Raw genomic sequence first — 13,042 nt, 5'->3', positions numbered from 1 at the left:
TGAACCCATTTGCTCAGAACTGCTTCCCAGAGAACACGCTGGATATTGGGGTTCTCTCACATCTCTCAGTATTTCTGCTGGACATTTGTACCAGGAAGCCATGGTTGTGAGATGTTTGGGGGTCCCTGTCCTGTTGTTGGAGAAGGGAGTTGCAGTTACCCAATAGGGCACAAGTTTCATCTGGGTCTTCCAAACCCCTTCCTCATCCATTTAAACGAAAGTATTCTCAGATGACACACTTCTTAATCTAAGCCAGTCTTCTATGAGGGGAGTTTTCTTAGTTTTCTCAGATACAGATGTTTAAGGCAAGCCATGAATCAGATTTTCTGGAGCAAGGGGCTGCTTAGGGAGACCATGGATCAGGAAGGCCTTGTTCCCATGAGCACTGTCTCAGTCTCACCTTCTCCCTGTCAGCTTCAGTAGTGGTATTAATGGGGTTCAAAAGCATTTTTACCAAGGTCTCCAGTGATCAGCAACAGACACTGAAGTGACCTTGATTTTTAATTCTAGCCATCAACTAGTTCTGCAAGTTTGCTATCTTGTTTGGCACATCAGCTCTGCTTCAACAGGAAGTCTGGTGGTCAAACATGTCATCTGATAAAATACGTCAACTCATTAGCGGCTTTGTTCAGTCCAAGCTCTCATCTACTTTTATAACCACAGAGATCCTGGCTCTCGTCTTAATAGACCGTATTTCTAAAGAAATTACCTCCTAAAAGGTGCTGTTGATGGATTTAGGTGTTAAATTATTCAGCTAGAATGGAGCGCCCCTTCCAAAGGAACTTAGAGCCAAAAATACTTGACACATAGTAGGCACATTCAGAAAAATATCAGTTACCATAAATACATGTAGGGGAAAAGTATACACATGCCACATAGAGCCAGTCCTGTTATTTCACAGATAACAGCCTGAAGTCCAGGAGGGTTGGCATCACCCAGGTGATCCTAGGATCTGGAGGAGACCTAGAACTCGACCCCAGGTGTCCTAAATTGCAGCCAGTGCTCACTCCTGGACACTGCACATCTCCCAGCCCTGGGGTAGACAGGGTGAATGGGACAGATGGGGACAGGGCAATGGACTTGATGTCCAAGTTCAGTATCAGCATTTTCCAGGCCCTCCCATTGACTACCCCAGCATCTACCACGACTACCAGAGATAACATGCGGGAGCAGCCTGAAGAGGGATGTGAGCCATCTGACCCTTGAAAAGAGTGTAGGACTTGGCCTTGAAAGACATTGTTTCCAATCCCGATTCCTCGTATCAGCTGTGTGGCTGAGTTCCTGAACCATACGAGTTCTCACTGTCCAGCGGGAACAATGACCCCTCACTGCCCTGCTTTCTGAAGGGGGATGTTGTGATCATCAAATAAGATCAGGGAGACTGAAGACTCTAAAATGTAAAGAGTCATGAAAATATAGAGTGGGAACCTTCTTTTTCTATGCTGTAGAAGGCAGTGTAACAAAGTGGAAAATCATTAGACTTGGGTGGGAAGGGGCACCAAATCATGATGCTAAAATGCAGTTCTCTGTATGTGACCCTGGAAAACAGCCCATCTCCTCTCCAAGCCCCATGTTCCTCACCAAAAATAAAGTGAGACTACCCACTCTGCCATACAACAACACGCATGTGGGTGCATGCTCAGTTGCTCAGTCCAACTGTAGCCCGCCAGGCTCCTCTGTTCATGGGATTATCCCCTCAAGAATATTGGAGTGGCTTGCCATTTTCTTCTCCACGGGATCTTCCCAGTCCAGGGATAAAACCCAAGCCTTTTGCATCTCCTGCATTGGCAGGGGGTCTTTACCACTGTGACACCTGGGAAGCCAATATAACAACACTATTACTCAAAGCTGGCATCTGTTGAGATTTTGGTATGTGGCAGATTCTGTACTAAACATTTTCCTGGAATTTTTTCACTTAATCACCAACCCAATGTGGTACATACTATTATTCCCCCTATTTTGCAGATGAGGAAACTGAGACCAGAGAACTTACCCACACTAGGTGAGCAGTAGAGCTCACAAGAGGTACTGTGTTTCCAAATTTCAAAGATTATGAGTCTATTTATGATGATCAATATAAGTCAAAGGAGGTCCATCCCGATTCATGACCTGCAAGCACCTTAACCAAACAACGCAAACTCTCATGTCACGAAACCACATCCTCATGAAGTGTGCCCCAGGTTGCAAGGCTCCCCTTCCCCATGCCCTACCCTGGTGATAGCAGGAGCCTGAGATTTCTGAATGAACAGTGCTTCTCTACAGGCAACTGGGCTACCTGGTGCCCAGCGCCCTCATTCTGAGAGGGATCTCTTTGAGGCAGAGGGGGAGGGATAATTGTTGGGCAATGTTTAAGGTCTGATTCTGGAATGACTCTAGTCTGCTCTGGATCTCCCCTCCTCTGTCATCCAAGGACTCTATTTTTCCACCTGCTAAGCTTTCACTTGAGCTCTCTGAAGCCAAATCTTTCAGATTTCCGTCCCTTCCCTACCCCTACAAAAAGCAAGTGGCCACAGACCTGGGAATACTTAAGGTCTCTACTCTCTGCATTGTGAATGCCACTGTTAAGTGATAGGCTTTACGTGAACATAAATCAGAAGTGGGTGTTGGGCAGCACTTCTATGGCATCCAACCCACCCCAGCCACAGATGGCTTCTACAGGAATCAGGAAAAGTTGTCCTGGCCCGCATACCTCTCCCCTGAACACTAGTTTTTTAGCAACCAAGTAAGAAAGCCTCTTAGTTCCACTATAGCTGGGATAGACACCTTGTGACCTCCTGTCAAATGCTATTTAGTGAGTTCCTTTAGCCAGAGTCAGTACTCATCTGCTTCAGCCCATAAGAGATTAACACAGGAAAACAAAGAAGAGGAACCCATGTCACCTCCTCCAAAAGGCTAGGCAACTCATCCAGGACATGTCAGTTACCCACTGCCTCTGCCAGCCCTGTTCTCAGTACTCGGGGGAATCTAGAAAATGGCAAGGGTGGGAGACATGTGGACCAGTCCACAGGAAGAGAGACGGAAAACTGGTGTGAAAGAGAAGAGCCATTCCCAGAGGGTGAACTACAGTGCTCTGCAAGGGGTCCATGAGCTCCTTCTGCACTTCTGTGGACCAGCCCAAATCATACCTTGCCATCATCCAATAGCCCATGAGAGTGCTCCCCAGGCTTGAGCAAATACCAGGTTTCTTTGCTTTGGGCAGCAATTAATTATATTATCTGATTATATCAGAATAATGACTGGCTAGTGTCAGCAGTAACAGATACCATTTAACTAGACTTTGTGATGGAAAAATAATCAACACCCAAGACATGAAGTTGTGATGGATAATTTTTTCCAAACATGAAATCCTTTGAAGGAAAATTAAAGAAAACAGTCCATGGTGTTGAAAAGGCTGGGAACCGCTGATTAAGTGGAAAGAGTACTGAGTTAGGAATTAGAAATAGGGTGCAAGACTTGGGTTTATTAGGACCGTTGTGTAATAAAACTGGGGGTTGGGTGGGGGGAAGCAGGGGCTGCAGAGGCTTGCTGTGGAAGAAAATCAAAGAGAAGCATACAGAGGAGACATCCAAAGTAGGGAAGTAAAAAAAAAAAAAACAACAATTTGGGGGAAATTACAACACGAATAGCATCTTCTCAAATCCAAAAAGTCCTTGCCATTAGACTATGCCAATTTGGAACACAGATTTTGAAAGTGACTCAGCAAACGTCAGAGGTTCGTGATGTTGTACAGGAAGCAGTGATCAAGACCATCCCCAAAAAAGAAATGGAAAAAAGCAAAATGGTTCTGAGGAGGCCTTATAAATAGCTGAGAAAAGAAGAGAAACTAAAGGCAGAGGAAGAAAGGAAAGATATACCCATTTGAATGCAGAGTTCCAAAGAATAACAAGGAGAGATAAGAAAGCCTTCCTCAGTGATCAATGCAAAGAAATAGAAGAAAACAATAGAATGGGAAAGACTAGAGATCTCTTCAAGAAAATTAGAGATACCAAGGGAACTTTTCATGCAAAGATGGGCACAATAAAGGACAGAAATGGTATGGACCTAACAGAAGCAGAAGATATTAAGAAAAGGTGGCAAGAATCCACAGAAGAACTATACGAAAAACATCTTCATAACCCAGATAATCATGATGGTGTGATCACTCACCTAGAGCCAGACATCCTAGAGTCCCAAGTCAAGCGGGCCTTAGGAGGCATCACTACGAACAAAGCTAGTGGAGGTGATGGAATTCCAGCTGAGCTATTTCAAGACCTAAAGGATGGTGCTGTTAAAGTGCTGCACTCAATATGCCAGCAAATTTGGAAAACTCAGCAGTGGCCACAGGACTGGAAAAGGTCAGTTTTCATTCCAATCTCAAAGAAAAGCAATGCCAAAGAGTGTTCCAACTACTGCACAACTGCATTTATCTCACATGCTAGAAAAGTAATGCTCAAAATTCTCCAAGCCAGGCTTCAACAGTACATGCATCAAGACAGATGTTCAAGCTGGATTTAGAAAAGGCAGAGGAATCAAATTGCCAACATCTGTTGGATCATCAAAAAAGCAAGAGAGTTCCAGAAAAACATCTACGTCTGCTTTATTGACTATGCCAAAGCCTTTGACTGTGTGGATCACAACAAACTGTGGAAAATTCTTCAATAAATGGGAATTCCAGGCCACTTTACCTGCCTCCTGAGAAATCTGTATGCAGGTCAAGAAGCAACAGTTAGAACTGGACATGGAACAATGGACTGGTTCCAAATTGGGAAAGGAGTACATCAAGGCTGTATATTGTCACCCTGCTTATTTAACTTATATGCAGAGTACATCATGTGAAATGCTGGACTGGATGAAGCTCAAGCTGGAATCAAGGTTGCTGGGAGAAATATCAATAACCTCAGATATGCAGATGACACCATCCTTATGGCAGAAGTGAAGAGGAACTAAAGAGCCTCTTGAGATGAAAGTGAAAGGAGAGTGAAAAAATTGGCTTAAAACTCAACATTCAAAAAACTAAGATCGTGGCATCAGGTCCCATCCCTTCATGGCAAACAGATGGGGAAACAACAGAAACAAAATAAAAGACATACTTTCTTTTCTGGGCCTCCAAAATCACTGCAGATGGTGACTGCAGCCACAAAATTAAAAGACACTTGCTCTTGGAAGAAAAGCTATGACCAACCTAGACAGCATATTAAAAAGCAGAGACATTACTTTGCCGACAAAGGTCCATCTAGTCAAAGCTATGGTTTTTCCAGTAGTCATGTATGGATGTGAGAATTGGACTATAAAGAAAGCTCAGCACTGAAGAACTGATGCTTTTGAACTGTGGTGTTGAAGAAGACTCTTGGGAGTCCCTTGGACTGCAAGGAGATCCAACAAGTCCATCCTAAAGGAAATCAGTCCTGAATATTTATTGGAGGGACTGATGCTGAAGCTCCAATACTTTGGCCACCTGATGTGACAAACTGACTCACTGGAAAAAAAACCCTGATGGTGGGAAAGATTGAAGGCAGGAGGAGAAGGGGACGACGGGATGAGATGGTTGGATGGCATCACGAACTCAGTGGAGTTTGAGCAAGCTCCAGGAGTTGCTGATGGACAGGGAGGCCTGGTGTGCTGCAGTCCATGGGGTTGCAAAGAGTCGGACATGACTGAGTGACTGAACTGAACTAAATTGAAGCAAATGTAGCTTCCAGTTCATCTGTTTCTTCATGGTGTGATCTCAGGTGAGTGATTTCACCCCTCTGGCTTCAGATCACTCACCAGGTAGCTGGGATGGGCAGTCTCCAGCTAGTAGGATGACTGATATGCGGAAAAGGAGTTTTTTTATTTGGGATGGTGATGGAGTACCATGTCCAGAAGGTGGGATCAGATTTAATAAGTAATGCAATAGCTGGTGCGTCCCCTCTTTGGAGGGTCAGATGCATCTCTCTGGATAGTATACAGCCCTTAGGTCTGCTTAAGAATGAGCCCCTCTAGGAATTTCCCAAGCAGCTCCAAAGAATTGTTTTTTCCTAAAGATGGTGTTTTTTGACATGTTTAAAATTTGGGCAAGGTTTGATGATCCTGCAATAATGCCAAGAAGTAGGCAGGGAAAAGGCACCAAGTGAGCTCCAGAGAATGAGACATTGACAAGGGGCACTCAAAATTGAGGCGAGGACAATGGGCAGAGAGAGAATGGGAACAACGGCACCTGGAAAAGCCTGTGATGTTGACAAGGCAGGCAGAGGCCAGGTTGGCTATTGTTGAAGCCATTTTATGACACTTTATCCCAAGAATCCTGAAAAGTTGTAATCAGAACAGTTGAAGTTCTCTTAAACCAGCCATTCTAGTTGCCATCAAAGTGCGACTCTAGCCTGATCTTTCTTGGCCAGGACCCACTCTGTCCCCTCTTCACTGTCCATCTCCCTCCTAAGGCCATCCCACCACTCTCATCCAAGCACCATCCAAATTCAGTGAGCAGAAGGGAGACACAGGGCTGAGTCCTTGCTGCCACCACGAGCCTGGCCACGCCCAGCCAAAAAGGGGACAGCTTTGGGTTAGCAATAAGATCCTGTCTTTAAAACATGAACCTGGGTTCATGTCAGACCCTGAAGTGAAGCATCTTAATGTACTGAAAGGCCCATTGCTTCTTATTAAAGCAAAAAATAAAACCATCTGCAGTTGAATTAATCTAAAATGGCGACAAGTCAAAAGCCATTTGGCATGTAGCACCATTGGCACATAGCACCATTCTCCCTACAAAAATGCTTCTATCAACTTGGTGTAAGTAGCCTTAATTTTGCCCCCTTTCAAAAGGATAAAAGAACAAGCAAAAAAGGGAAAAAACTCAGTAAGTCAATAAAAGTCATAACGTGTTTTCCCCTTTGAGAGAAGTGTAGAAATGTCTCCAGCACAGGGCTGATGGTCTCTCCATTGCTGCATGTTGCATATATGAAAACAGTGGTTTCCCACAGCCACTCTGGAGGGTGAATTGTCAGGAACTGTTCAAATGTAGAGTGCACATATATTATGTCTGAGAATTCCAAATTGTATATTTGCCATAGGGAAATATCCATGCATATGAACAAGAGGATCGTACAATGAATACTTGCCATTATGCTCTTTGTAACCATGAAAAGCTGTTAGAAACCTTAAAATATCTAATAGAGGAATGGATAAATAAATCTATACCTATACCTATAAGACGCAGGTTCCATCCCTGGGTGAGGAAGATCCCCTGGAAGAGGGCTTGGCAACCCTCTTCAGTATTCTTGCCTGGAGAATCCCATGGATCGAGGAGCCTGGTGGGCTACAATCCACAGGGTCACAAAGAGTTGGATATGACTGAAGTAACTTGGCACTGGTACTGGCATAAGGCTATAATATTATTAGATTAATAAAATAGTATATAATTATATGTATCATATAATATTGCATATACTGTAGTACATGTATATTTTAGACCTAGGCTGTAAGGGTTTAAATATGGGCTCTGTAACAGTCTTGAACAAGTTACATAATTTTATTAAGCCTCACTTTCCTCAACTGTAAATTGGAGATAGCAGTAGCCCACACCTGCCTCATAGAACTTTTGAGAGAATTAAGTTAAAGTGAGTTGATGCATATTAATTATTTAGAATGGAATTTGGTGCACAGTAATCATTCCATGATTAGTTTTTATAATTTATAACCCTATGGAATTCTGCACATTAAAGAAAATGAAGTACATATGTGTGCATATGAACTGAAAACAACCTCTAACATGTTGCTCATTGAAAAGAAGTTGAATGCTGTATTGGTATTCCACTGTTTATAGTATTTGCCATTCATGTTTCCAAGGGGAAAGGCTACTGCAAATTTTCTATGAGTATTATGTATGTAAATTCATAGGGAAGGGACCAGAATTAGAGGAACTGATCAAAAAGGACTTTCCCCTTATCTGACTTTAGATAGATGGATAGACATGGATGGATGATGGTCGATGGATAGACGGATGGATACAGTTGAACACAATGTATGCAACTACTCTTGTAATTTTAGAAATGTGGATTAAAAATTAAAAGGCCAAGGATGTACAGATTATTATTCCCCTTTTATTAGTGAGGAAACTAAATCTTAAAGATGGCCCATAGCATGCTTAAGTGCATACAGCCAACACGCCACAGAAAGGATTTAAGCCCAGCCCTGCCCTGCCCATGCTACGGCCTTTCTGCCGCCCCACACTGCCCCTCCAGGCCACCCAGGAGTTGACTATGACAAAGGCTAGAAGAAGGGGCCTCCTTGTCCATACTGACCAGAATGATAAAAGCTAAATGAAATGGAGAATTGTGTTGTTGTTTTTGTTTTTAATTAGTGAACCTGTTGGAATGTGCCATTCAGCAGTGGAGCTGAATGGTTCCTGCTGTTCCTGCAAAACAAACAAAAGTCCCTCCACCCAAGCCACTTCTGTGGCCACTTTTCTAGTCTTATCTATGGAGGGATTGTGAAAGGGACACAGAACTGTGGGAGGGGCACCTTCTCTAGCCAGCCCAGGACCCAGCCTCCTGACTCTCTCTGGTTTTCCTCCCATCATACTATCAGGCTGCATAGATAGGGCACATCACCCTGGGAAGCCCTCACTCAGCCCAACCTCAGAAGGGTAAGAGTATATGAGGCCAAACTTTAGTGAGACAAACCGAGTCTTTTTTTTTTTTTTTAACTTTGACTTGGTAGTTTTGAGGGTCTCTTCTAGTTCTAACAGCCAAAGAACATTAGAATTTTTTCTTTATTTTTCTCTATTGATAACCTGATATAATGAGGATGACAGTAATTAGTTCTTACTTTCCTATGATGATGTTTAATTATAACCTCTGGCCATTTCAGCTGTCTTCATATTTCTAAGGAAAACTCTCCAAATCAACAAGTAAGGCATTGTTCAAATGTTAACTGTCCATTCCATCCTGATCCTGGGAAGGGTTGTCTGCCTTACAATAGCAAGGATAAATGGAAGTTGAAAAGTTTTGGAAGAATGGCATAATTCAGAATGGCTTTACCCTTACCATATAGTAGCTGGGTGAGCTTGAGCAAGCACAATTTATCTCAAACCCACAATTTATCTTCCATCTGAAGAAAATAGGTGTAATACCCACTCTTAAGGATACTGAGTGGGTAAAAGACACAAAGAGCCTGCACCCAGTTGAAGTCTGAGAGATGTCCCCTCTTCCCTAAGATAAGTAGCTCTCCTTTTTCCTGACTTGCTAAGATGTCCACAGCCTGGATCCACTCCCCAAGTGATTGGTTCCTTTCCGAAGCTGGATCCTTTTTAATTTCCTTAAGTCACCAAGCCCAGTGTAAAGTGTAATTTTGTGTTTGTGAGAGAGGATTGATCGGGCTTCCTTAAAAATGGCTTCTTCGCTAAAACCACAACCTCAGATACCGAAAGAATCTGCTGGCACTGGTCCCTGTCAAAACAATCTGGAGACGTCCAGAGACCGTCCTCCAGAGCTGGCAGTGGGCCCCCCAGCTGAGCCTCCCTCTTGAATTCCCCACGGGCTCAAGGAGCAGGCCCCCAGCACTCCATTGCACAGCCCCATTCTTCTGTGCAAAGGAGGGGTTGGCATTCTGAAGTCAAATTCTCTCCCTACTGCTGCCACCCCTGCAGAAACCACACGCATGCATGCCCCACTGCCCGCCCCTTCCTGAGCCGGACAGAGCTGTGGAGCAGAAAGCAGGCCAAGGCCGCCTCCTTCATTCCTAGTCCTCCCCTTTCCCCTCCTCCAAAGTCAAGGTTTCGTCAAGAGTTTCAGGGTCAGTGACTGGTGGGGAGGGGGCCACGGACATCGTGGATGCTTCCAAGTCCTTTTCTCTCCGCCACAGTATGTCTTATAAGCCGGGATGTAGTTCATTCTTCTAAACACTTCACTGGGGTGTAGGGCCTGGAGTAGCCATAGAAACACCTTTTAACTCCTCGTCATCCAGAAGGCAGCGCCAATCCTCAGGTCTTCGGCGGGGGAGGGGTGGTGGTGGGGGGAAGGCAAGAAGAGACACTTGTGGATGAGGAGGAAGGAGATGGAAGGCCATGGGGGGATTCCTTAGAGAGGGGCTTTGCCTGGCAATGTGGCACCCAGCCATGAAAAGAGCCAGGAAGGTTCTGAAAGAGGAAGCTAGTGGGCTGGCGTGAGAATCTTTTAACGACTATAGTATTGACTGGTAGGGTCATAGGGGTGTCAAGGGGAATGGGAGCGTCTACACATTTCCTTCAGGGAGAGAACAGGCAGGCATCAGCCCAGACTGGGAACCAGAAGAGGAGCTGTGAGCTAGGAGTACTGGGAGCCACCTACTGGCCGCCTGCAGGGTGCTGTAAGGCAGTGGAGGTCAACAAGCCAGCAGCCCGCATCCACACCTCCCATAAAAAGCATTATCTCATCCCTGCCACTAGTGCAGTGCGCCAACCAAGGCAGCACAGCTTTGGATCCGGGCCAGCAGCACCGAGGTCTTTTTGTTTCTTTTTCGTTTTTGCTACCACAATGTTCTTGCCTTTTGGTATTTCCTGGTAACTTCGCTTTTCTCTGGGCAGTCAATTGAAGAGGGGGTTGTGGGAAGATTTCTTACTAAAATCCAGAGAAATTACAAGAAACTTTCTCTATCAGTCCCAGACACATAGCAGGAAACCTAAGCAGTGGTTAGGCAGGGCCACTATCGGAAGTGGTCTCCTTGCTCCTGTTTCCACTGTCCCCTGGCGAACTTCCAGGGTAGAAACCTAAAAGCCAAGGGCAAGGGGAAGGCATGAGGTCTCCCTCTCCACACACATCGGAAATCCAAGTGAACACGCCCAAACCACTGTCAGGTAGAGGACGACGCCCTGACTCCACCTGATGCCTGGACCCAAGTATGTGCTCTTCACTGAGAGGACCAGAGCCGCCACCCCCAGCAGTAGCTGCCACATCAGTTAGGTGGGAATGACACCCAGAGGGTGAGGAGGGACAGGCCAAGTGGAATTTGGGTGGGGGCAGTCAAGGGAGAAGAAAACCTTGCAGGCCTCTGGCAGCCCCGAAGAATCCTTCCCTGCAATCCACAAACCCAGGGGCCAGTCAGATTCCCCCAGGAGAAGGAAAGGGGCACAGCAAGGACCCCAGGAAGCCACTAATGTGGGTGACCCTAGGTCACACAAATACTCCTGCCTGCCAGCCAGACTGACCCAGTCACCACAGCCACCTCCCTCACATCTCCTAGGCTTGCCAGGCCCACCAGCAGCACCCCTCCCAGCCTCAGCTGCCTCCCCTGCCAGGTTCCTGCCTCCTCCCCCTCCTCGCCTGCAGCACACTTGTGGAGGCCCTCACCCAGGACCCAGTGGAAAATTTCTTTTCCTCTTTATGACTGTGCTTAAAACACACACGCTCCATTCTTCACCTCTGAATGGACACAGGCAGAGGGTGACTAGACTGTGTTGCACCCCACCCCCCGCCCGCATTTACACACACACACAGAGCAAGGGCCACTAGACTTGCAAGCTTTATGAGCTGGAAAGGAGAGGAGAGATGTTTTCCAGCTGCTGCTCCCCCTCTGGCCATCCAAGCACAAGTGTCCCGAACACTCTGAAACAAGTTCTCCCAGGACTCTAAAGGCCCTTGTCTCTAATCAAGACACTAAGTCCGATTTGGAATAGTCACCATGATGTGACCCTTGGCATCTTTGTTCTTTTGGTAACAAATCTGTTTTCCACTGCCGTGTCTCCCCCCACCCCACACACATTCAAGGAAAAAAAAAGCCTTCCTGTGAATTCTCACAGCTATGTGATAAGTGATCCCTCACACACGCCACCTCCTGCTTGCTATCAACACTTTCAAATACAGTTCCTTCGGGGAGGGTCAACCCCACAGATTCCTTCTTATTTCCCCCCTTAAATCCACCCAAACTTGGCAGTCCAAGAAGCTCAGTTAGCACTTGCCCAGGGATTGTGAGGCTGAGTTGGGTCTTGGTGAAAAGAATGAACATAGTGGGGAGATGGTGAAAACTCAGAAAACTACAAGTTTCTCCTGCAACTTTCCCCTGCACATGACTGGCAACTTTTTCTTTTTAATTTTTATTTTTTAAACTCGTCATCATCCCAGCACTTTAGTTGGCATTACAAGTTTTAGAAATGCTCTCCCCATCTTTCTTCCCCAGACAGTTCTCCGGTGATAGTGAAAAGGGGAATTTTCCAGATGTCAAAAAGACCAGTAAGGACCTCACGCCCTAAAAGACCATGGCTACAAAGAGTTCACTCGGCCTCGGTGGGTTTCTCTGCGTCTACCCACCTCGGTCATGCTGAAGCATACCTCAGTATCTACCTCCACGACCTCCCCCCAAGCCCAGGCAATGGAAAGGATTGGGGGTTGGCGAGGCCACCCATAGCAGCGCCGGAGTCCCGGCTGCAGCGCGCGAGCGAACGGTCACCGCGGGGGCTCCGGCAGGGACCCCGGGAGCGCTTACCGATGTCTGAGTTGCAGAACGCGTCCTGGGGGTGGCTGGGCGAGCACGTGCACGCCTCAGCGCCCCAGTCCCCCAGGCTCCAGCTGCCCAGGAGCACGACGAGCCCGAGCCAGGGAGTCATCGCCGCTGCCGTTGCTGGGGCTGCTGCTCGCGTCTACAAAGTTGCCTTGCGCGCCACGGGCCGGGTCGCTGCAGCCTGCGCTCGCCCGCCCGCCTGTGGGGGGCAACTTTGGCTTGGAGCGCGCCGCCCTCCGAGTGCCCGGCGGGACGGGATGGAGTGCGACGGAGCTGCCTCGGCGCTGGCGCAGGACTGGGCGGGTGGGCAGTCTCTCTGGGCGGAGGAGCAGGAGCTGAGGGAGCAGAAGGAGGAGAAGCTGTCCGAGCGTCCGCCCGCTGCCCGCTCTGCGCCGCAGCCCCGCGGCCGAGTGATATAGCGCGGGTCCCCCCGGGCACCCCCTCTCGAGCGCGCGGGGCCCGCCGACTCCGACCAATAGCAGAGCCGCATTACCTCATCGGCCCTCCAAAAAGGGGGCGGGGCCGGGGGCGCGGGGCGACGGGGCGGGGCCGCCCGTCCCGTTCAGGTCCTTTTAGGGAATAATACAGCTGTGGGCACGCGAGTGGGTGGGCT

General features: G+C 47.1%; 2 protein-coding genes across 3 annotated transcripts in view; one reads left to right on the top strand and one right to left on the bottom strand.

Annotated features, from left to right (window-relative positions):
• TIMP3 (TIMP metallopeptidase inhibitor 3) overlaps positions 1-12,936 on the bottom strand; it is a 58,922-nt gene extending 45,986 nt beyond the window's left edge. Inside the window, exon 1 of the mRNA XM_069585268.1 lies at positions 12,415-12,936. Coding sequence (XP_069441369.1) covers positions 12,415-12,535 — 121 coding nt within the window. The 5' untranslated portion in view covers positions 12,536-12,936. The remainder of the gene's footprint in view (positions 1-12,414) is intronic.
• Positions 1-13,042, top strand: part of SYN3 (synapsin III) — a 490,317-nt gene that overhangs the window by 199,987 nt on the left and 277,288 nt on the right. The window lies entirely within an intron of this gene.

This window comes from Ovis canadensis, chromosome 3 (assembly GCF_042477335.2).
Source record: "Ovis canadensis isolate MfBH-ARS-UI-01 breed Bighorn chromosome 3, ARS-UI_OviCan_v2, whole genome shotgun sequence".
Taxonomy (NCBI): Eukaryota; Metazoa; Chordata; class Mammalia; order Artiodactyla; family Bovidae; genus Ovis; species Ovis canadensis.
Note: the sequence above shows the minus strand (reverse complement) of the source record. Positions and strands in the feature narration are given on the sequence as shown.